This window comes from Mytilus californianus, unplaced genomic scaffold (assembly GCF_021869535.1).
Source record: "Mytilus californianus isolate M0D057914Y unplaced genomic scaffold, xbMytCali1.0.p SCAF_10, whole genome shotgun sequence".
Lineage (NCBI taxonomy): Eukaryota > Metazoa > Mollusca > Bivalvia > Mytilida > Mytilidae > Mytilus > Mytilus californianus.
Genome location: NW_026262582.1, coordinates 18615015 through 18637275, shown reverse-complemented (window position 1 = coordinate 18637275; position 22261 = coordinate 18615015). Strand labels below are relative to the sequence as shown.

The following is a 22261-nucleotide window of genomic DNA, read 5'->3' as shown; positions in this document are numbered from 1 at the left end:
CATCATAGAAATCATTCCCAATTTGTACAACAAAAAAGGCATAAAGCATGTGTTTTGTATTGTTGCTGTAATTTGCAAAATAGTACGATTTTACTGTTAACCATTCGTATAACAATTTTGACAATAATGTTTGAGTGTATATTGTAAGAATCAAGATTTAAATGAATATTTCAAATAGCCATAAAAAATGTTAACCGTTCTAAAATTTTAGTATTTAATAAACCTTCAAACTTGAGTGTGGCCTTTTTACTGTTTTTTTTTTCGAGCGAAACTTGTGTTCCTAATGGTGAAGTTGAAATCATCCCTTCGTAAATTTTACGGACGCCATCACGAGTTGGTTGACTGTTACGGAATATCCGTTTCACAGATGATATCGGATATGTTCATAATGTCGTAACTGCAATCCCGTTCCCTTTCCACCAATGTGACCTACCAAATTAGACTATTTACTGGGTTTGTAATAACATGATCAACATGACGGATGTCCTATAAAGAACAGGATCTGCTTACCCCTCCGGAGCAGCTGAGACCAACCCCAGTTTTTGGTGGGGTACGTGCTGCTTAGTCTTAAGTTTTATATGTTGTGTCTTGTGTACTATTGTTTTTCTGTGTCTTATATTTTTTTAACCATGGCGTTGTCAGTTTATTTTTTATCTATGAGTTTGAATGTCCCTCTGGTATCTTTCGCCTCTTTTTGGGGACTTTTGAAGACGACACGACACGCCTGTCCTGCGAACAAAATTGCAATAGATTATAATATTAGTATTTATTATAGGTTTCTTTTTACCGTGTAACTCAAACATACGGTGGCCTTTTTTCAGACACTGTAACCCAAATAGAAAATACAGAAAAATGTTATGTTTGCTTATTTACTTTATTTGATTATAGACGAGAGTACTTCACAACCAAATGTGCCAACTCATAACAGAATATTATCTGAGGGTACAATGTAAGTTAGAATGTTTACTTATTTTTTGCTTTGGTATTTGTATCTGTGTATCTAAAATACATTGTAAGCAACATATTATTTCATAATATCAAAAAATATTCTCAAATTTAAACAATTCAATCGATCTAACTGTTTAATTGTTCATTGAGCATAAGTATTCTTTGTCGATACTCTGGGAAACGTTGAATCAAAGAAAATTGTGTGATATCTTAATTGAAAATGGAAAATGCTCTCCTTACTACTCTATGTTCAAGAGAGATCACACACAGGCTTATGCCTACATGTAAGTCACACAATTACGGATTAAGATTGCTGAATTGTAGCCGTAGGTATACGTAGTAGAACTTGCATATCCATAATAATTTTTATACATGCGCAAAATTTGACCACTGATCAAACAACCGTAGTGTATCCTTACTAAACCGTAATAGAACGTACTGATCCTTTTTAGTCCCGGTTAAAACCGTATTAATCTATACCTATTCGCAGGTCCGATCGATTGTTGCGGTTAGCTAGTAGGAGAACTACGTACTAGTAAAGTTATACCACGTATTTGTTAAGGATACAATATGGTTTATTAAGAATTTGTCACGGAACGGCACGATCTCATAACGTTGCAATACGGATAACTAGGGATCAGCCAGGTTTCTGAAAGTAGCTCTGAATTTGACGATATTATTTTCTGTCTTAAAAACACATAACATCTGTGTCAGATAATAAAAGGTAATATTCAATGTAAAAAAATATTGCCTATATATGATGTTTGTTCAAGTCCCATATATTTAGGGACTTGCATAGAAAATTAAGGGTTATAAAATATAGAAAAGTTATTATGAATTTCTTTTTCCTCCAGTACGTTTGACGGAACACATTTTGTTGTTGAGATGTTGTGTTGAATTGTATCAACTCGACTTTTGTAACTCTTAATTCGACTATGTATCTCTCCATTCGACTCAAGTAACTCGCAACTCGACTTTCTCTATTCGGAAGTTGACTTTTGTAACCTGCAAATCATAAATCCACGTTTTACAACGTATCCCAACCTTTTAACTAGAAACTCGACTTTTATACCTTGAAAATCCACTTTTTTTAACTTGTAACTCGATTTTCTTATTTCGCAACTATAATTCTCTAAGTCGTTAGTCGATTTCCTCGAAAATAGCATGAATAAGAAACCCACCTTTTAAATTTGCAACTGTAAAATGTTATCAACCACCAATTATATGTATTTCAGAGCTGCTTTAATAACTGGAGTTATGGTGTTAGTATTAGTGACAATTCTGGTTTATTTATGGAAACGAAGAAATAAACGAAACAGAAGCAGAAAGGGATCAGGTAAACATGTACAGAACACAAAACGGTTATTAAGAATAAATAAACCATACTACGGAATCAAAAGCACATCCGTTTATACTGTGCACGTTCAACAAACATGTGTACTAGTTCAGTGATAATGGAGGTCATAGTAAACTCCTAAATATATACATGATCACTCTCAATAAATTAACAAATTAACAAAAAGAAACAATAAAAATTACAAAACGATTCAGGTATTCGGCATACCATGGTTCATTAAGTGCAAAGATTCTCAATTTGTCAATTTTCGAGATTAATTCTAATTTCGACTCCACATAAATGTATTACAATGTACATGCAATTATTTCTAACTGAATTTTTTTTTTGCCTATCTTCACCTTAAACTTTCACAATGACTGATTATTTTCAGCACCAATATACCGACACCTCATAGATCCGAACCATCATTTGTTCGATATCACTGATCACTGACACTTTTCAAAGGAAACCTTTTTTTTTCTAATTTGTGGTTGTTGATTGTTACTCTTTTCTAGTAAATATTCTGTAATAATGTAACTTATTTCACATTTTTACTATTTCCATGCGATACTGCAATAGCAGTACTTAATAAGTAACAAATAATTATAGAGATTCAAAAACTCTACCAGTGACACTCATGGTGTTACTCATATTGTAAACGTACATGTGATGATTCAAAATCCATTAACATTAGATGCTATAAAATATACAATTAATTATGTTTTCTTGTCCTAGCTTAGGCACAACAAAATGTTAAAGGTGTCTGATCAAGGATCATCTTAGTATTTCAGAAACATAGTGAGAAACAAGAAACAAATCGATACTGTACATATATATGAGATACTGAGTAGTAAAACGATATGGATATTGAAAACAACATATTTACAAGAAATTTCACACAAAAAGATCAAACAACAAAAGGGGATTCTTTTAAACGAAATAGGGTAGAGCGCTACCAAATCGTGACAACCCCGCCACCTTCTTCATAAGCCTGTCTCAAGTTAGAAGTTTGTAGTGCGGTGGTTGTAGTTGATTTATGTGTGTAATATTTCTTTCTACAAGCTTTTTTATGAATTAGGCAGTTAGTTCTTTAACGACAGACTACATAGTATGGAGTTCTCACATTGTTTAAGGACAAACGGGGACCTATAATTGCCTATATCATTTATTTAAACTCTAATGGAAGATCTACAAATTGACAAACAAACAACATCGCCTTGTGAAGGTGTGAACTCGTGTGAACTCGTGTGAACTCGTATAGAGGGTAATTAGTTATAGCTTAATGTAATACGAATTATAAGGAATAATACATTTCTTTCGTTCCCAAAACATGAAAATCGAATAATTTCGCCAAACATCTGTGAAATGTTCTTATGATTGTGCTTTTTATGGCAGTATATATAAACGGTGTATTTATAAACAATATGAAGTTAAAAGTGTTGTTCTTAAAATTATTTGTACGAGTATATGTGTAATCGCAGTTGTTTGGTTAAGGTTAGGAACTGACACCAACTGTTATTGGTGTCTCAGTTTCAATAAATTAGATAGGTGTGATTTGATCTGCATTAAGTTTGCGAGCGGTTGTTTTCTTCCTCTTGCACATTTATTTTTTTTTCATTTAGAGGGGGAAGGTATGCATTGTTTTAAGTGAATAATAATCACCGGTTTTATGTCTCAATCATTCACATTTATGTGTGCCAATGAGACAACTCCCCATCCAGGTCACAATTTGTAAAAGTAAACCATTAAAGCTATAGGTCTTCAAAACGGAGCCTTGAGTTACACCAAACATCAAGCTATTAAGGTCTCTAAATTGGCGATTGTAATACCATTTAAACAGGAAATCCAACAGTATAATCTAAATGAAAAAACGAGAAAAAACAAACACTTATGAACCACATCAACAATCGACAAGCACTGAACATCAGGTTCCTAGATTAGTACAGGTGCAAACAAATGCAGCGGGTTTAAAAGTTTTAATAGGTACCAGCCTTCATCCTTTCTTAACAATAGTGTAACATCACAACATAGAAAGACACACTATAAAATATCAATAAAATATCAATAGAAATGGTTTAACTCAATCAAAAAGAAAAACAAGTGAACATACACTGAACGAATAAATTTTATCTATGCCACAATGTGAATACAAAATCAATAACATAAGTGGTGAGATGTTAAACAATATCAGAAAGATTTTTTTTTTGGCAATGTTCATTTGACGTGGAACGGTACTTGTATATCCCGTCATTGTGTTATTGTGTTATTGTGTTGTGGTAAATTTTTGTATTCTTGTCTGTCACTTTTCCCAATGTGCTTTGTATATATGCCTTTTTTATTTTCTTTGTTGACATATTTGTTTGTTTTTATAGTAATAAGGAATATACCACAATTTTGACTGCTGTACCCCTGTTTTTTTACATTTTTACCTATTATATCTGTTTGTTTTGTTCACACATCATTGTCAATATAATGGAATGTTATGCGATTGTAATATAAGTAAGAGGTTAAGGTAGCTATATAAATATAGATTCTACCACTGCATCGAGTGTGATACGATATTTATCCACTCGAGACAGTTAAATTTTCAAATTTAAAACGCGAGGCTCGCCGAGCGTTTTAAATATTTAAAATTTAACTGCCGAGAGTGGATAAATATCGTATTACACGAGATTTGGTGGTGGAATCTGTTTCTCTAATGATTTTCAAACAATACGCAGGCAAATTTATTCCTTCTTTTCGAATGATCTGCAAAAAGATGTGTTCTTTCTATGTGACGTCATCAGGCATGGTCGCCTTTTTTCATGCCGTCACAATAGGAAATTCAGAGGAAAGCAAAAAACTCGACGTCATAATCGGATTTTAACCAATGAAGAACTGAGATCAAACGAACCACACGTTGATTAAATTTTTTTTATACAATGGGTGCAGAAAGGAATAAATTGACGAAGAATTAGAGAAACAGGTTTAATTCACCATTATCTGCATAAGAAAATACCTGTACCAAGTTAGGAATATGACAGTTGTTATTCATACATTGGATGTGTTAGAGCTTTTGACTTTTGCCATTTGTTTAGGGACTTTCAATTTAGAATTTCCCTCGGAGGTTTTTTTTATAATATTATTTTACTTCTAACCGAATACATCAATATGTATCCACATGACAATGCCAATATTCACATGTAAGCGAATTTACGGTTGACAATGGCTTACTCATACATTTTATTGAGATAGATACACAATATTTACCAAAATATTCAAAACTACAGAAGTTTATAAATTGATCATCTATTTTTAAAATGCTATTCCATTGAAAGATGTTTTGATTGATGCCTTGCTGTTGAATAACAGAACAAATTTATCCTTCTACTTTATTATATGTCACCAGACGTTCACTGATGAGTTGTGTTGTACTTTCTTTTCTTTAGATTTTCTGTAGATAATCAATCTTTAACTAGCTTATTTATATAGAACAATTATTCTTAAAGAATCGATTGAAATGGTAAATAAAACACAGACCAGTGAAATTTCACATGTAGAAGAAGTAGAGACAACACTGAATGAAGATACAGAGGGGTAAGTTATGTTATATGTTTAAATATCCGGTTTGTCAATCAAAATAGATTAGGGTTACAAATCTAAATGTTTGTAAGGGTTTTCCGTATAACAATTTTTCAACTGATTTGTAAGCTTATTACGTAATAGAAACAATATGTGAGGGAAATTGTTGAATAAAATATATTTTTTTGTTCATTAATAACACACTAGAAACTGGTATTGTGGGTATGCAGCTCATGACAGGATTTGTAGGTGAATGACACACTTTGTACGATTCACTATATTGGTTTATCCTAAATTTGTATTTTACAAATATACAGTGGTTATATCATGTAAGCAAATACCAATGTTTAAGTATTGAGTTTGACCAAAATGGAAATCAAGCCCATGTCATGACGGAAATGCTTCAACGAGACAGTTGCAACTATAGTTCAAACCAAGCCAAATCACTTATTATTTATACGGAGTTGTTTTCAATGTCATATACAACTTTCTTTAAAATCACACATAACTCTTTTTAACATTTCAAAGTAGTTTCTTTCCGGGTGTATCGAATATACATGATGTTCTACACTTCTCATATAGTAATGCTGTCCTGGAAATGTACTTCTATGTTTATGATTTTGGTTTCTATGTATTAATGCCGTTTTCACCGCTTCAACTTTTGTTTTATCTAAATATATAAATTTTATACTACATATGTTTGTTAATTCTATTCTATCTACGTTACACTTGTCCAAGTATTTTGAAGTTGTGATTTTGATTTTTTAATAATATTTCAATCACTAACTCCAACTATTCATATCACTGTATACCCTTTAATTATATGCTTTCCATGCAAAACCTAGATTATAAGGGTATATGATGTCAACAATCATTAAATAACTTTGGAAAATGAACATAATGCAAGATACAATTCATATACATATATTAAAATGATGGTTTGTGCTCTGGTTCAACAAAAAAGGCTATGTCACAAATTTTGGCAAAATAATGCATTTTTTTCTTTTTTGTTCTTTTCATTTTTTTTATGCATTCTTCAAAATATGTGTACATTTACGCGTAAAATTGTCTTAACATGTTTTCATTTTTTCCAAAAACAATCAAACTCTAATTACAAACGGATTAATTTTTCTTTAAAATGATATTTTGTTGATGCCTTTATTTGACGTTTTATGGCTTCATCGGCAATAACTGTTTGTTTATTTCGACGTTTTTTATATATAAAATAAGAAGACGTGGTATCATTGCTAAATGAAGTGAATATGTTTATATGGATATATAACACAACTAAGCACGATACCGTTTACACAATTTAAAGAAAATTCAGGTATCAACAATACATTTTCGTTAGAGCAAAATCTATCATTATGTATTTGTAATTAAAGATTTGATGACACAAGAACACATTCAAAAACGTTTTTTCGGCAGATTTTCTGTGTTTCTGTACAAATGTTCACCTATTTTGAAAGATTCATGGCGTAGTATTTCAGCTTTTATAGCTTTATAAATAATTTGAAAAGATGTGAACAGCTCGTGGAGTCGTTAGCAGGTCAAAAAGTAAAGTGAGCAAACTTTAGAAATTCAAACAAAATATTTGCAAATGAGCGAAGTTCTCAACAATCAAATCCAACTATAGACCATTGATACAGCATGCATTCAAACTTCATTGAAAAAAATGCGAAAAACTTGTTGACTATTTCCTCAAGACGATTAGTAAAAACAAAAAAAAAACACAGGTTTTTACTTCTTAAAAAAAAAAATAGGTTATAGATCCTTATTCTGAAACATATTTATAAAAACATGATTTATTTACATTGAAAAACGAAAATTTCTACTGAATGCAGTGCTGTAAGGATTCGAATCCGTTTCTGAAGATCAGGACAATAACGACCATTTTCATTGTATTGCCAATTTAAAATATAGACTAGGAATGTTACTTTTTAATTTGGATTCGAGGTGAAATATTACCTGAAACACCATCACGTCCCAAACTATTAACTTCCGGTCGCTCGCTATTTTTTTAAAAACAATTAACCCTTAAATAGTAGCAACAACAGCAGCAGCGATAACACATACTCGAGCAGCATCAACAACAGCAAAACCTAACAATTGATCAACGCAGCAGCAAAAACACATCAAAATAGTAAAATGTCCACGATGGATACTGCAGGAACATCACAAATTTAAGCATCAATAGTAGCATCAATACCTACTGGCAAGTAGTAGCAGCAGCATATCCAGCAGCAAAAATGGTACTGTCAATATCATGTCTGTACTGAAATACTCAAAAGTTATTAGAAAATTATACAATGACATTGTGACCAATTAGAAGTTATGATTCCCGCCCATTTTGGATTGCAAGTGGGATGAATTTTCTTGATATATTTTGTTTCGAATTCTCTCATCTGATTCGTTAAGATGAAAATAACAACAATTTCGTATTCGCCAATTAGGCAGCAATCAACTAGAGATCTATGTAGCACATTACTGATAAAGGAAAGTGGTGTCTAACATGAGTGCTATCGACTCCGACCGCACAGTCTAAAAAGTATGAGTATGTGACCAAAAAATTCATACAAACAATTAAAATGAGATGTCTATAACAATGTATAACGATGATAAGAACAATTGCATGATAAATCGCTAACATATTTGAAAGAAAAGTCAATGAATAGAAATATGACTTACCTTGCAGGATGTCAAGATTGTGTACTTCATTATCAAGTCATTAAGTTAACCCTACTATTGTGTATCATATTATGATTTGTGTTTAGTTAGTTGGATTGGTGGATTTCATCTCAAATTATATTTTCAAGCAGTTCATTGCTCTTTATTTCTTTTTAGAACTGGTGACGATGGCGACATTATTCCAAATATATCTGCTTATCCACTGCAAGACAAGATTTTGAAAATAATCTTTTCTATTTTCCTGCTTATCATTGTGTTTGGGAGCTGTTTTGTTGCAAGGATCACTTTGCATATTTTGATTTGGCATATTACTCCACCGATAGAAACATCAGATTCTGTGATAAATACTCTTGGAGGTCTCCTCGTATCTAACTGTTCAAGCTGTAATACCAGTATGAGTAATACGACCACCTGTTCTGTTCATTCTGCAGCAGTTGACGAGACGTGGATTTGGGCTTTATTTCTCGTCATTATTGCACCGCATCTGCTGATGTTTTTCTCTGCATTGTTTAAATTATGCGTCAAATCAAATGCACCGCTGAACATGTCAGTTCTATTCGTGGTAGGTACAATTCATGGATCATTATAGGACGTAGTCACAAACTGAATAAATGTCTCAGTAAACGACTACGTTTAGTTTAAACATTAGTTGTCGCTTGAAAAAGATGACAAATCCGTATAACTATCAGCTTGATAATTTCATATTTATTTTCATAGATTTCGCGGGTTTTATGTAACTCCAGCATTAAATTAATTGCTATCGCGTATGGATAAAACATATTATAAACGTTCAAGTATTTATATAAGATACAAACGTACTTACCTTCCAAAGTGAAAACTAATTCTAGCGTAGTATTCGTATTTTAAAGACTGTAGAGGTTCAAATTGTATAAGAATTATCAGCTGTAACTTGTTATACTTTCATGGTGATTTATTTTTTTACAAGCAAAAATAATGAATTATATGAAAATATAAAATACTAGGACTAGGGATTTCAATTTTTTCCCGCCGAAGATCTTTAGTTGTCTTCGGGATCTCCAAATTCCTCCATCAATAAAATCTGACCCTACGAAATACATGCGATATTGCAAAAGAACACAAAGTACACATTTTACAAAATATTTATACGGTTCAATATTCCATTGACACATATCAGATTACTCAATGCATATATAGTTTGAAAATTTGGGATACTAGGCCTTGCTTTATTCTGTCTATTGTAAAAGGGCACGCGCTATTTGATTAAAATTATATGTATGATATTTCGTTTACTTCTATCATTTTAGGTATTGTTTAGAGAAACAATTCATTCAATTGGAATATCCATACTTGCTTTTCTGGTTCTCCCTGCATTCGATCCGGCTTCCGCTTCTGTTGTTTATTTGACTGTTGCAGTAACTCCACCGCTAATTAATATTATAGATCAACTCGTAAATCAACGAAAGGAAGATGACAATGAAAATAAATCTAAATTGTATATGTGTAGCGAGACTTCGATGTTATCAATTTCCTTTCCGTTAATTGGATTTCTTCTTCAACTCACAGGAATAGTTTTTATAGCTATTTATATAAAAATCGGTTGGTTGATTGGTATGTTTATTATGTCGGTGTTTTTTACGTCCATTGACTATTGGGAGAATTTTGTTGCTAGAGAAGGGAATAGTTCTAAGTTCCGTCGCAGGATGAGATATGAATTGGGTAAACAAAAAACCAAACTTACTTTTATAGTTAGTTTTTGGAAAATAATTGTAACTTGTATTGTCATTATGGCTGTATTTGTAGGCCAAGGTCAGGATTCTTCGTCTGCTTTTAAGTCACTTTTCAACACTGGGATCTCTACTTTGACCACCGCATTTGGAAATCGAAGATTTGGATACAATCCAATCTGTAAAAACTATACTCCATTTATATTAGCTGTTACAAATATATGCTGTAAATACATATGTTACAAATCATCAAGAGCTGTGTGCGTAATAAATTGCCAGCGCTTTGGGTTTAGTATTCCATTAACTATAATACATGTGGCAACGACTGTTACGTTAATAGGCCTGATGTATCGACCTGAAATTTTGACATTTAGTTCATGTGATTTTCTATTCTCTACTTGGTGTATAAAAGGAATTGATCAGTTGATTGGTAACTGTTACGAATTATTTGTCGCATTCATTTTACTTTTTATATCTATACTCTTGATTACCAGGCATATATGGATCGTCGACGGTTTCAAACATGGAGAAAAGTCCAGGTAAATATTTTTGCGATATATTTTTTTTGTTTTGTACAAATATTGTTTTTTTTTTAAATTCTTAATCATTTCTGTAGACATACGCAGATTAAGAATAACATGTTACTGATATATTCTGATTGATTCAAAGACAAGTCGTTTTTTTTTTATATATTTTATTTCACTAACTAAACCGTCAATTGACATGTTATATACATGTTGAATATAACAATCGAATTACTAAACTTTTTACATATTTAAATAGAACCAAGAAGTAAATTTCAAATATTTCAATACTATTTAGTCAGATTTCTACTTTGTCAAACTTGTCTCAAATTACACGTTTTTTTTTGTTTTTTTTTTGTTGAAAATCATGAAACAGTTAGTCATTTCTCATCAGCAGTGTGAAATCACAAATTTTATACACTTTTAATTAAAAATGAGACTTGCACTCCAAATTGAAAATTTGAAAGGAATTGCCACATTGTTTTGTTATAATACAAATATGTTATTATCCAAGTTATTCAAGATTGCACATCCTGAAATGTCATGCCTGTTTTACTTATCATTGCATTTATGTTGGAAGACTATCAAATGAAGGTTTTGCTACAAGTATCACGTAACCTTATCATTGACCAATGAACCATGAAAATGGGGGTCAAGGTCATATGAACCTTACAATACTGACATGTCGACCCACAATTGGTCCATTTACTAAACATTATTGACTTGCTGTTTATCATATCTGTGAAAAAGACCAGATAATAAACACTAAAACTATTCAACAGCTTTCACTGCGTTGTATAGAATTCAAGGGGGGTTTAACAACATTCAACACTATAAAAAAAATGAATTTTAAATCAGTTTATAATTACTGCTGTTTAACAACATTTCCAAAGTAATTGTCAATACCTAAAAGAGAATAATTCAATTACCTTGAGACAGATATCAACACACGTGCACGTAGTTGACGCACACATAACTAACATGCATGATAGATTTAACAACAATACTAACAGCCATACCACTGAAGATTAATTTTTTATCAATAACACATTCAAGAAACAAGGACACACTGCTAGTACCTCTTGTTATCTTTAACTTTTTTTGACAGCTCATGTAAACAATTCATTTAAACGTAATTAGGTTATAGTAGTATCCGTATTGCACACTTCCTTGTTAAGTCTGTTTACTTTGATGGAAATCTCAATCAGGAGCTAATTTATTTAAAATCTAATGCCGAAATCGGAAGCAACATAGAAACACAGGATATATATGCCCATTCATCAGAGAGTTATATACTGTGGATTCATTTATTTTCGTGGGTACCAATTTTCGTGGATTGGGGAAAACTTGGTTTTTCGTGAATATGTAATTTCGTGATTTTGCCATATTCTGCATACAACCTGATAGTAAATTTGTGATTCGTTGAACATTTGAATTCGTGTTTCACCTGTATCCACGAAAACCACGAAAATTGGTATCCAACGAACAATAATGAATCCACAGTATAATGAAATATGATTATGATTATGCAAATCTAATATAAACTCAAAACAAAGGTATAATGTACGTATCATAACCATTAGCAACTGCTGTGATTAAAAGCATGGCTACACCTTTCAAGGACAGCAAACAGAGGATTGTTTGATTCATACTTCCATTTAAACACATCTATAGCTTTGGGATAACTTCAAGAAATTGAATACGAACTCGAATACATATTTGGATGTATCAGATTGGTCGTAACTGTGTAGAACAACATTAAAAGGGTGCAGTTTCAATAAAGGATGAGTCATTTCAATTATGAAGAGGAATTTGACGAGGCTGTCCGATTTCTGCTCTCTACTTTTTAAGAATGCAATTAATTTCTTTAGAATTTAAAGATAAAAAAAGGAAAAACAATACAATACGATAGACAATTTTGACCAAAAGACATTTTTTCTTCACTCTTGCGAAAATGAAAGTCTTTGTCTCAGTATTATTGAGACATCTATAAGTGTAACAGGACTTCAACTAATCAGGAATAACTCATGGGATATGGTTAGCTAAATTACACTAAAATATATATATGTAAATATAAATTCCAACCAGTCAAACATCCTTGGTAATTAATTCGGTTATGATAGAAAAGGAATTCAGATTTAAAACCAGAAAAAGTCATAGATAAACAAATAATGTGAGGGAATAGATCTATCAAATTTAAAGGTAAATGTCGAACATTTTCTTGATTAATATAAAGTGTATGATATTTTATTTATTTTATACACGGCATAACTGATTCATGTAACAGAGAGTATATATCAGAACAGGCAATTACATGTACTTCAAAATTTGAAACTCAAAGTTAAAAAGCAAAAAGAAAATAACTATATTATTTTAATCTCCTTTTTATCACATGTTTATATAACACTACCTTTTGAAACATGTTATGTCCAAATTAGGCATGAACAAAAAAATGATACCCTTTGATTATAGGAAACAAGATTTCGAATGGTGTTTTTAAAAGTAAAATCCAGCTCTTAAGAACAAATCATTATTTCATATTTTCAATACTACTTTCTTTATATTCTTATCCCAAAAAATGTTTTTAATTGGAATAAATTTCAGAAAAAAATTACCGCGCAGTTGCAGGATTCAGAGAAAACATATAAAAACAAGTAACAATAAAATTGAAAAAAATAAAAACCAACTAATATGTTTCTGAAAACATTAAACTTGATATTGGAATGGATTTATTTTTTATTGCAAGTATCTTCATTTAATCAGTTTAATCGGAGCGAGCAATACGTTAACTGGCTGAATATAAATGGTAGTTATTGTTTCCCGTATAATGTTGTCTTAACTGAGGAAGTTTTAATTTTCTAACTTGCCTTTGTTGTCTTCTAAAATATAACATGAGGGGAATCGATTTGTTTGACTTTGTGTGAACTATCCTTAAGATATCAACGAACATGTATGTATAGGTCATCCGACGACTTTCAACAATCAGCTGACTATATCAAAGCCTCAATATGAAAAAATAAGATAACTTCAAAATATTCATATATGATATCCTTACTATCTAAAACGAATGGTAGGCATCAATTATTATGTAAATAAGGTCACATACCAATCAGGGAATTATGTGATATTTTCAGTGAGTATAGCACAATCTCTTTCTTCAGGACCCCTATATGCATTTTCGAATATAATTACAGCTTTTTGCCACCATAAGCTGTTCCTGCGTATCGCTAAACCTGAAGATCATACATGTAAACGACATTTTCTGAAAATAAAATAAAATAGATTAACAGCGGCATTGATTTCATCAACTTATCAAGTATGTTCATTGATTCTACCGTTCAAACCCTAATGCCTCCCTTTTTTGAATAAATAAGAATAATAATAATGATGCATCAGTGACATCATTTAGTTGTTGTCCATTCGTTTGATGTGTTTGTGCTTTTGATTTTGCCATTTGATTAGGGACTTTCCGTTTTGAATTTTCCTCGGAGTTCAGTATTTTTGTGATTTAACTTTTTATCATACGTCAGTTTACAAAAAAAGACTTGAGAATATGAATGATCGAATTTTAGCAATGAACCCTATGGCCATATTATTACGGGGGACCTCAATATCGTTCAAAACCGATAGGTAAGAAACTTGATAAAATGACCAGAATATCGTATTCCATCTAAAATTGATTATAAAGGCAACAGATACCAGAGGGACATTCAAATCATAAGTCTAAAACAAACCGACAGCGCCATAGCTAAAAAGGAAAAAGCCCAACTGATAAACAGACGAAGAGACACACAAACAAACAATAGTACATACAACACAACATAGAAAACTAAAGACTGAGCAACACGAAACACCGTCAAAAAGTGTAGGTGATATCATGTGCTCCGGAAGGATAGGCAGATCCTGATAAAAGACAGTATTATCAGGTCGTAAAAGACGCTCTTTCGTCGTATTGTAAAAATATGTGTAAATGGGAAAAGCATGATAAAGTATTTTCTGTTTCTTTTTAAAAAAAAAGTCTAAATGTTGTGGATATTTGAATATCACATTATTTTTAAATAATTAAGTTTTGTATTTGTACCGGTCGACAAAGCAGCCAACAATGAAGTACATGTAGTTGTATGCCGTAAATACCACACGGAAGTTCTAAAGAATACAATCTAAAATTCTTCTACATTCGTGTCAGTGCACTCCAGAGAGAGTCAACAATTATAGTAAACAATCATGTCATAACCACATCACAGCTTAAGGCCTCTTCTGGACATTTGAAGGTCAACCACTATGTATTTTACACTACTGACAAAACAGTAACATATCGTTTCATTTCGGCCTCTAGTAGTACAAAATATATATGTCAGGACTCTTAACAAGTTCTTTTATTACTATCAACGAATGTATCAATAACTTTTGTGATACAACATATGTAAATAGTGGAATTAACTATTTTAGAAATCTAAATAATTTTTGGATGTTTAAGATAAGTTTCGTTTTTTTAATGGTCCGTTTGATTCTGTTGACAGTTTCTACTTTTCGATTACATACACTACACTTTTAAACAATCTTATCAAATAAAAATTTTCCTATTTGATTTAATGGTCGTTTAGGAAATCTGAAAACTCATTTCAAACCTTCTCTAATGAAATAGGTAAATATGCTGTATATACTTACTTGGAGTGTGATGTGATGATCGATGCTGAGCATGTTATCCTTGATAATACTCATTATCGACAGGTTGTAGGTTTTCCCATGGGCACAAATTTAATAGCAGATTTGTTCTTGTACAATTATGAATCACATTTAAAGTTATCGACAGGTTGTAGGTCTTCCCATGGGCACAAACGTAATAACAGATTTATTCTTGTACTGTTATGGATCACATTTGATGAACAAACCTAGTAAAGATCTGTCAAAATTGCATTTGATTGGTACATTCATCAACACTAACCGTTATCTTGATAATTTTTGTTCTTTAAATAATCATGAATTTTCTTAATATACTGCCTACATTTCCCATTTTGGGTTGGTGGTATTCCTTGGCACCATCTTGCGCTGTTTACATATCCCAAAAGTCGGTACCTGTATATTGGTATTACACAAGATCATGTATTTTATGACTGTTTATGGCGTCTTTGCCTTCAAACTTGTTTAACTTCGCCACATTATGTGCCTGTCCCGAGTCAGGCGAAGGTAATTCAGTGGTTGTGGTTTATCGTTGTATATCATTTTTGTTTTTCAATCATTATTTTGTAACATTAATCAGTATTTTTTTCTCGTTTGAATTGTTTTACAGTTTTCATTTCGTAGGTGACTATGCAGTATGTGTTTTGATAATTGTTAAGGGCTTTATAATTAGCTGATAGTTGATTATGTATTTGTCATTTTGGTCTCTTGTTGTCCCATTGGCAATCATACCATATCTTCTTATCTTTATATTAAACGAGAAAAGTAATGACTTAACAATAAGCAGAAATTACATATGAAAGGCAACAATGCAATTTGTATGCAATCACTAAGAGAAACATAACAAAAGCGTTAGGTTAGATATATGATTAACGTTCAATACTCCAATTACTAAAAATAACCTATGGAATTGTCCATCCTCCTTTTTGCACCAGATTCGTACCCAAAATGTAAGAATCATTATTTGACCACTACCTGATCAATCCATTCATTTATTTGTAAATTTAAATTCGGATAAAACTTAATAATTAGCACTTTCGAGATCTGTATTTCCAGATGATTAACGACTAGTTCTCAGTAATAATCCTGTAGTTATCATAATATTAACACAAACGACACTGGTTAAACGGACATTGAGGGAAAATGATTGTCAGATGTATGGAATTCCGGAAGAAAAAGTAACAGTATTGTTACATGTAATACACACACGTCATTGAATCTGCTTTTGAGTATTTCTGACATGTTTTGGATTAATTCTTTTTTAAATCGGACCCAATGTAGTTTCTCACTGAAAAAAATGTTTACGAAATCACAATATTTATTTCCTGATTCATTATAAATGTCTTGTCACCAAGGGTCTTACCGTCCAAGTTGCAACCTATATAAAATATCATTTATAGTTTCGCTTTCTGTAAATTAAATGCATATTTCGCGTATCCAGATAATGATCGTGAAAGAATAGGAAACGGTGGTCAATCAGTGCCATTAGGTCGTGATTAAAATTCTAAATCTGTGAAATGTCCGTTAAAGTATAGACAGACGAAAATATCAGGCAAAGACATATACAAGTCGAAATGATTCAACGTACTTACAACTGTGCAATAAGACCAAAACTACACTTGTTTTAAAAAACACAGAGGGCGACACATAAACTTATGCAAATCATTAAAGATTCATCATGTTTTGAATCTGTATTGTTCATATTCCAATTAATCATTATATATGAGAAACTAAATATTATTAATCAGATATTAAAGTGATGTCAAAGTGTTAATATCTTAAACATATTGATATTATGCTTTATTTGAAAGAATTTTAGTGATAATCAACCTAAATTGATTGCCTAAGATCATGCCATGCATTTTAAAATAAAAAAATTTCAATTAGTTTTGCACATCTTTGAAGACGGTACACTGACCTACACATGCTCATGGTTGATAGTTGACTCATATGCAATCATTCCACATCTTCTTCTTATTTTTATTATATATATTATTAAAAAAATCATTTCTTTTTACAATTGTTACATGTACTTCAAATGGTTGAAGCGTTCGATATATTTGCAAGATAGATTTTTGGGGTTTGCACTTCACCTTATTTTCTACAAAAACGTTAAAAGGTTTGAAATATTACGTTTCATATTTATATATATATAAATATATATCCTAACTATCATACTGCCTGTCGATACTTTTTTTTCGGTATTGCACAAGTCATTACTTTTTTGACTGTCCATGGCGTTAAAACACTAAATCCTTTGGATGTGTTTTGGTTGATTTTAATCTCTGATGCATGATGTTTTATTATTGATTATTTGGCTTTTAACAAGCTTTCAGTTACTGCGAGTACTCGCAAATCGTATTTTCTTGTTTATTTAGTATCGTACTATGTACTAGAAATTATTTTGTAAAAAGATGTGTCCGTACTTCATATATTAGTTACAACATAATTATTATATTTACCTGTGTAACTTATGTTACTTAACGCCATTTTGTCCAAGGTTATGTAGTTGTATTTCTGATATTGTTTTACATCTTCCGCTTTTTAATTAACATTGTATTTATATAGTGTAATAGATACAATTTTTTCGTTTAGTGTATGTTTATTTTGTTTTTGATATTCTATAGTGTGTCTTTCTGTTTCGTAATATTAAACTGCTTAAGTGTTAGGGTGAGTGTTGGTGCCTGTAAAAACGTTTAAACCTGATGAATTCTATTTTGCACCTGTCCTAAGTCGGGAACCTGTTGTTCAGTGGTTGTCGTTTGTTGATGTGGTTTATAAGTATTTCTCGTTTCTCGTTGTTATAGATAAGACCGCTGGGTGTCCTGTTTGAATAGTTTTACACAAGTCATTTTGGTGCCCATTATAGCTTGCTGTTCGGTGTGAGCAAGGTCTCTGTGTTAAAGACCGTACTTTGGCCTATAGTGGTTTACTTTTTACTAATTGTGACTTGTATAGAGAATTGTCTCATTGTCACTCATATCAAATCTTTTAAAATATATTTATGTATACTGAGATTTCCTCCCTTAGTGTATCATCAGACCAGTAGCAGCATTTCAGTGTTCACAAAATCATCCATAAGTTGGTCATTATTTTAAATTTATTGTTTACATTATTTTAATATTATCGAAATATTAAGGATCTTTGATCCCAAGCAATAGCATATCTTAGATGTTTTTGCAACCCATTCGGAATGCAACTTTATACTTGAATTTTGATCGCCAAGTTGATGTGATCCCTATTTAGAATCGGTAAATGTATAATTAGTTAAATTTCAAACCGGTCGTAGAACAGAAACTGGTTTTTTTTTCGAAATTATGATTCATAATAAATCCTCTTTTTATTTACAACTACTGTTTAATTCGAAGAAATAACTAAAACAATATTGTTGTGAAATTCCTAGCACGTAGATATGAAAATCAGAATTTGTTCATTTGTAAAGGAATTAGGTTTTTATCACATCCCTCATCATCCCGTGTTATCAAGTATCTAAAATTTTCCTTATCTAAAAACGATATTTCATCTTTTTTATTTAACCAAACATGCCAAAAGAAAAAAGATTTTTTTATTTCAGATCTAGTTACCTTCAAAGAATTTGAGAAACATTTATAACTTTGATATTAAACTATTAAAAGACATCGTTCCGTGAAAGTCATATAGTCATTCATGTATATAATGAAAACAAAATATGTGTGTTAACATTGATTATGCCGTTGAAACGTTGAAGAGCAATGTTCCTTTAGTAGAAATGGCAAAACGGAAATATTCAAACTCTGATTTTCTAAGACATTGATCATTATATTTAGCTATTTTGAAAGACAGTTTAATGGGTTTTTTTTTCGAAATGTGTCCTTATAATTCAATAAATTAGATTAATTATTTACCTTGTATGTTTCGTCTCGATAAGATTTCCGTCACGATCCCATACGATTTTATTGCAATACTTGAACACTGTGATCTATTCCTTCAAGATCAAGATAACCGTGCTATAAACTGTAGAAATAACAAAAAAGGTTTTTCTATTCCTAGTTAAGATTACTTCAGTCTTATTTTGCACCTGGTATCTTTTGTGAGTTTTGTCTTTAAAATTTTATTCAGTTTATTAAAAACATTTTGGCATTACATTACATATTGTGAACATTTTTGGCGTAAGGTATATGTTCTATTGTTTGGAGAACTTAGCTTTCAAAAGTACATAGCAAATGCATTTGCACATTAAACTTTGGAAGGTTCATGTCTGTCAGAGGTAAAAGTACAAATGCAAGATCTACCGGTATATACAAAATAGATGATATTATTCGTTTATATTAACTTTACTTACAGGATGTTTGTATCAACATTTTACTGCGGACTATTTATTGACCTGTCGCTGTTGCTGAATCGGAAGAGATTTAACAAGGTATTTATTTAAAACACTGACCATCTCTTCAAAATTTATTATTTAATAAACGTGATCACTAGAAATTTAAGATTCTCTTTCTTTGTCTTTTATTTGCGAATTCTATTTTCTTTGTAACATTGCCGAAATCAGTATCTGTTTTGATATTTATCTAATTTGACCAAACTTATGTTTTTCTCAGGAGAACATCTATTGCTTATATCGTCGTTTTCTATTTTAATCTAGAACATTGAAACCAAAACCACACTAGTGAAAGACGGCGAAGGGAAAAACAAACGAAAGATGTTATACGCTTGTACAACGATGTGGCACGAAACATCTTCCGAAATGACAAAGCATTTAAAGTCTTTATTTTTGTAAGTTATAATTCATATGATTCTTGTACTTTATCTAATAGGTTGAGCTTATATGTAACGTTTGCGCGGTAAAACATGTTTATTGGTTATAGTTATCTAAATTCGAGGAGAAATTCAAAATATCCTTAAATGAAACAATTTTGTGGTTGAACAGTATTCTTGAGTTCATTCTCCTAATTTGATTCCTTAGTCGCGTTATAGCCTGTGCGCTCAGGCGTCTGCTAACACATATCAATCAATCATGTATTTATATCACTTGTAGGCTAGATGCAAACCAATTTAAGGCTGGACTGCTTTCTGATAACAAGAATAATGCCGAGGAAAGTTATGATCTTGAAGGTACCTTACTTATTATGATATATGATAATACCCAACAAACAATATATCCATACTACAAAACCATATAGGAAGAGTGAATCTCTAACATTAGTATATGTAACCATTCCTTGGTCACATAAAAATACCTAAAGGCCAAATAAGCATTACGTCATTACAGCATTATCATCAGACAAAAACAGTGTTACATGGTGTTTCTGAAAAAAACTTATTTAATTTATACAACAATTTAGTCTTAGATACATGATTTTTTATAACAGTTGTTATTGGCTTCGAATAAGCTTTCCAGTAATTCAATACTCGAGTGCTCTCTAAACTGAACTTTGCGTCTTTATTGAGGTTAATGTTTTTGTTAGTCGTAATTTTACTTTTTGTTTAAATGTGATGAGTTAATTTCTTTTCAACTGATTTTGTATTGTTTGTTTGACTTATGTTGGGTTGTTACACTACTGTTGCAGGAAAGTAGGTGAGTTTTGTGCCCTCTTTATGTTAAATCACGCAGCATTATTTGTGTATCTATCCTTAGTCGCTTAAATATAGTTGGTCTCTTGTGGATAGTTATCTCATTGTCTTCTTCTTATTTTGTATGTAAACAAATTGACACCCATGCCATGTATCTCCTGAATTTTTCTTTTTTTGTCAGCTTGCATTATCTCCACTTTCATATTTCATATTTATTTTTTTTCTTCTTATAAATGTAAACAAAAAGAGTCTGTTTTGATCCAATGTTATTTCAGTCTAGAGTATTTCTCGGTGTCTCTTTTTCGTTTTAGTTTTGTCTCTTTCCATTGTTTGTTTGTATCGTCCCTTTTTTTCATATCATGGGTTAAAACATTATGAAATGTTTTACAAGCTAATTTGTAAATATTCAACTTTGTTGCGTATAAAACTGATCAGCGATTTCGCCATTCCCGTGTTTTTCTGAAATTATCAAATGCATCAACTTTTTTTTTATTCTCCCAACTTTACAGCATTGTTGTGCACTGCATTTGCGTATTTCTGTATTTAAACAAATGTCTGATTTTTCCCCTCATTTTCCTAATTGTTCCACATAATTTTTTACTGCGTGGACTACTGTAATACTCTATTCTAACACATTGGTGCGACACATTTTGAAATGTTCTCCAGCAATTCATAATTTTGGAACATGTTCTGTACCCCTATTTGGAGACATTTTTACCTTTTATGACTAATTGATTTGTTCACACATTGTTTTTATTATAATGGAGTTTTATGAGTTTGTAATACAAATGAAATATTTAGCTAGCTATAAACCAGGTTTAATCCACCATTTTCTACATAATGAAATGCCTGTCCAAAGTCGGCTTAATGACTGTTGTTTTCCATTCGTTTTTATGATTTTGAGCTTTTGATTTTGCTTTTTGTTAAGGGACTTTCCGATTTCAATTTTCCTTGGAGTTTGGTATTTTCATTATTTTAGTTTTTTAAAATATACATGGAAGGTGTATACTATTTTCAAATGATTTTGATATAATTATCAAACATTTTTTTAGCATTTGTTATAGGAGTATATCTTGTATTCCGAATAAACAGACCTGTAAACTTCAATTATTATTATTGTTTGAGTATGTGCATTTATTGCTTACTGTATTATTTTTGAAAGAATAATAAAACAAATGCATCTGCTTCAGTTTTTATAGTTATACGGACCAGAACAGGAATAGATTTCATTTTATATAATAAAAAAAGGAAATTGGGTATGATTG

At 31.3% G+C, this 22261-nt stretch overlaps 1 protein-coding gene across 1 annotated transcript in view; it reads left to right on the top strand.

Annotated features, from left to right (window-relative positions):
- LOC127717706 (chitin synthase chs-1-like) overlaps positions 1-22261 on the top strand; it is a 75506-nt gene that overhangs the window by 12339 nt on the left and 40906 nt on the right. Inside the window, exons 4-11 of the mRNA XM_052223468.1 lie at positions 889-949; positions 2184-2284; positions 5773-5860; positions 8690-9095; positions 9820-10778; positions 19767-19842; positions 20068-20198; positions 20461-20537. Coding sequence (XP_052079428.1) covers positions 889-949; positions 2184-2284; positions 5773-5860; positions 8690-9095; positions 9820-10778; positions 19767-19842; positions 20068-20198; positions 20461-20537 — 1899 coding nt within the window. The remainder of the gene's footprint in view (positions 1-888; positions 950-2183; positions 2285-5772; positions 5861-8689; positions 9096-9819; positions 10779-19766; positions 19843-20067; positions 20199-20460; positions 20538-22261) is intronic.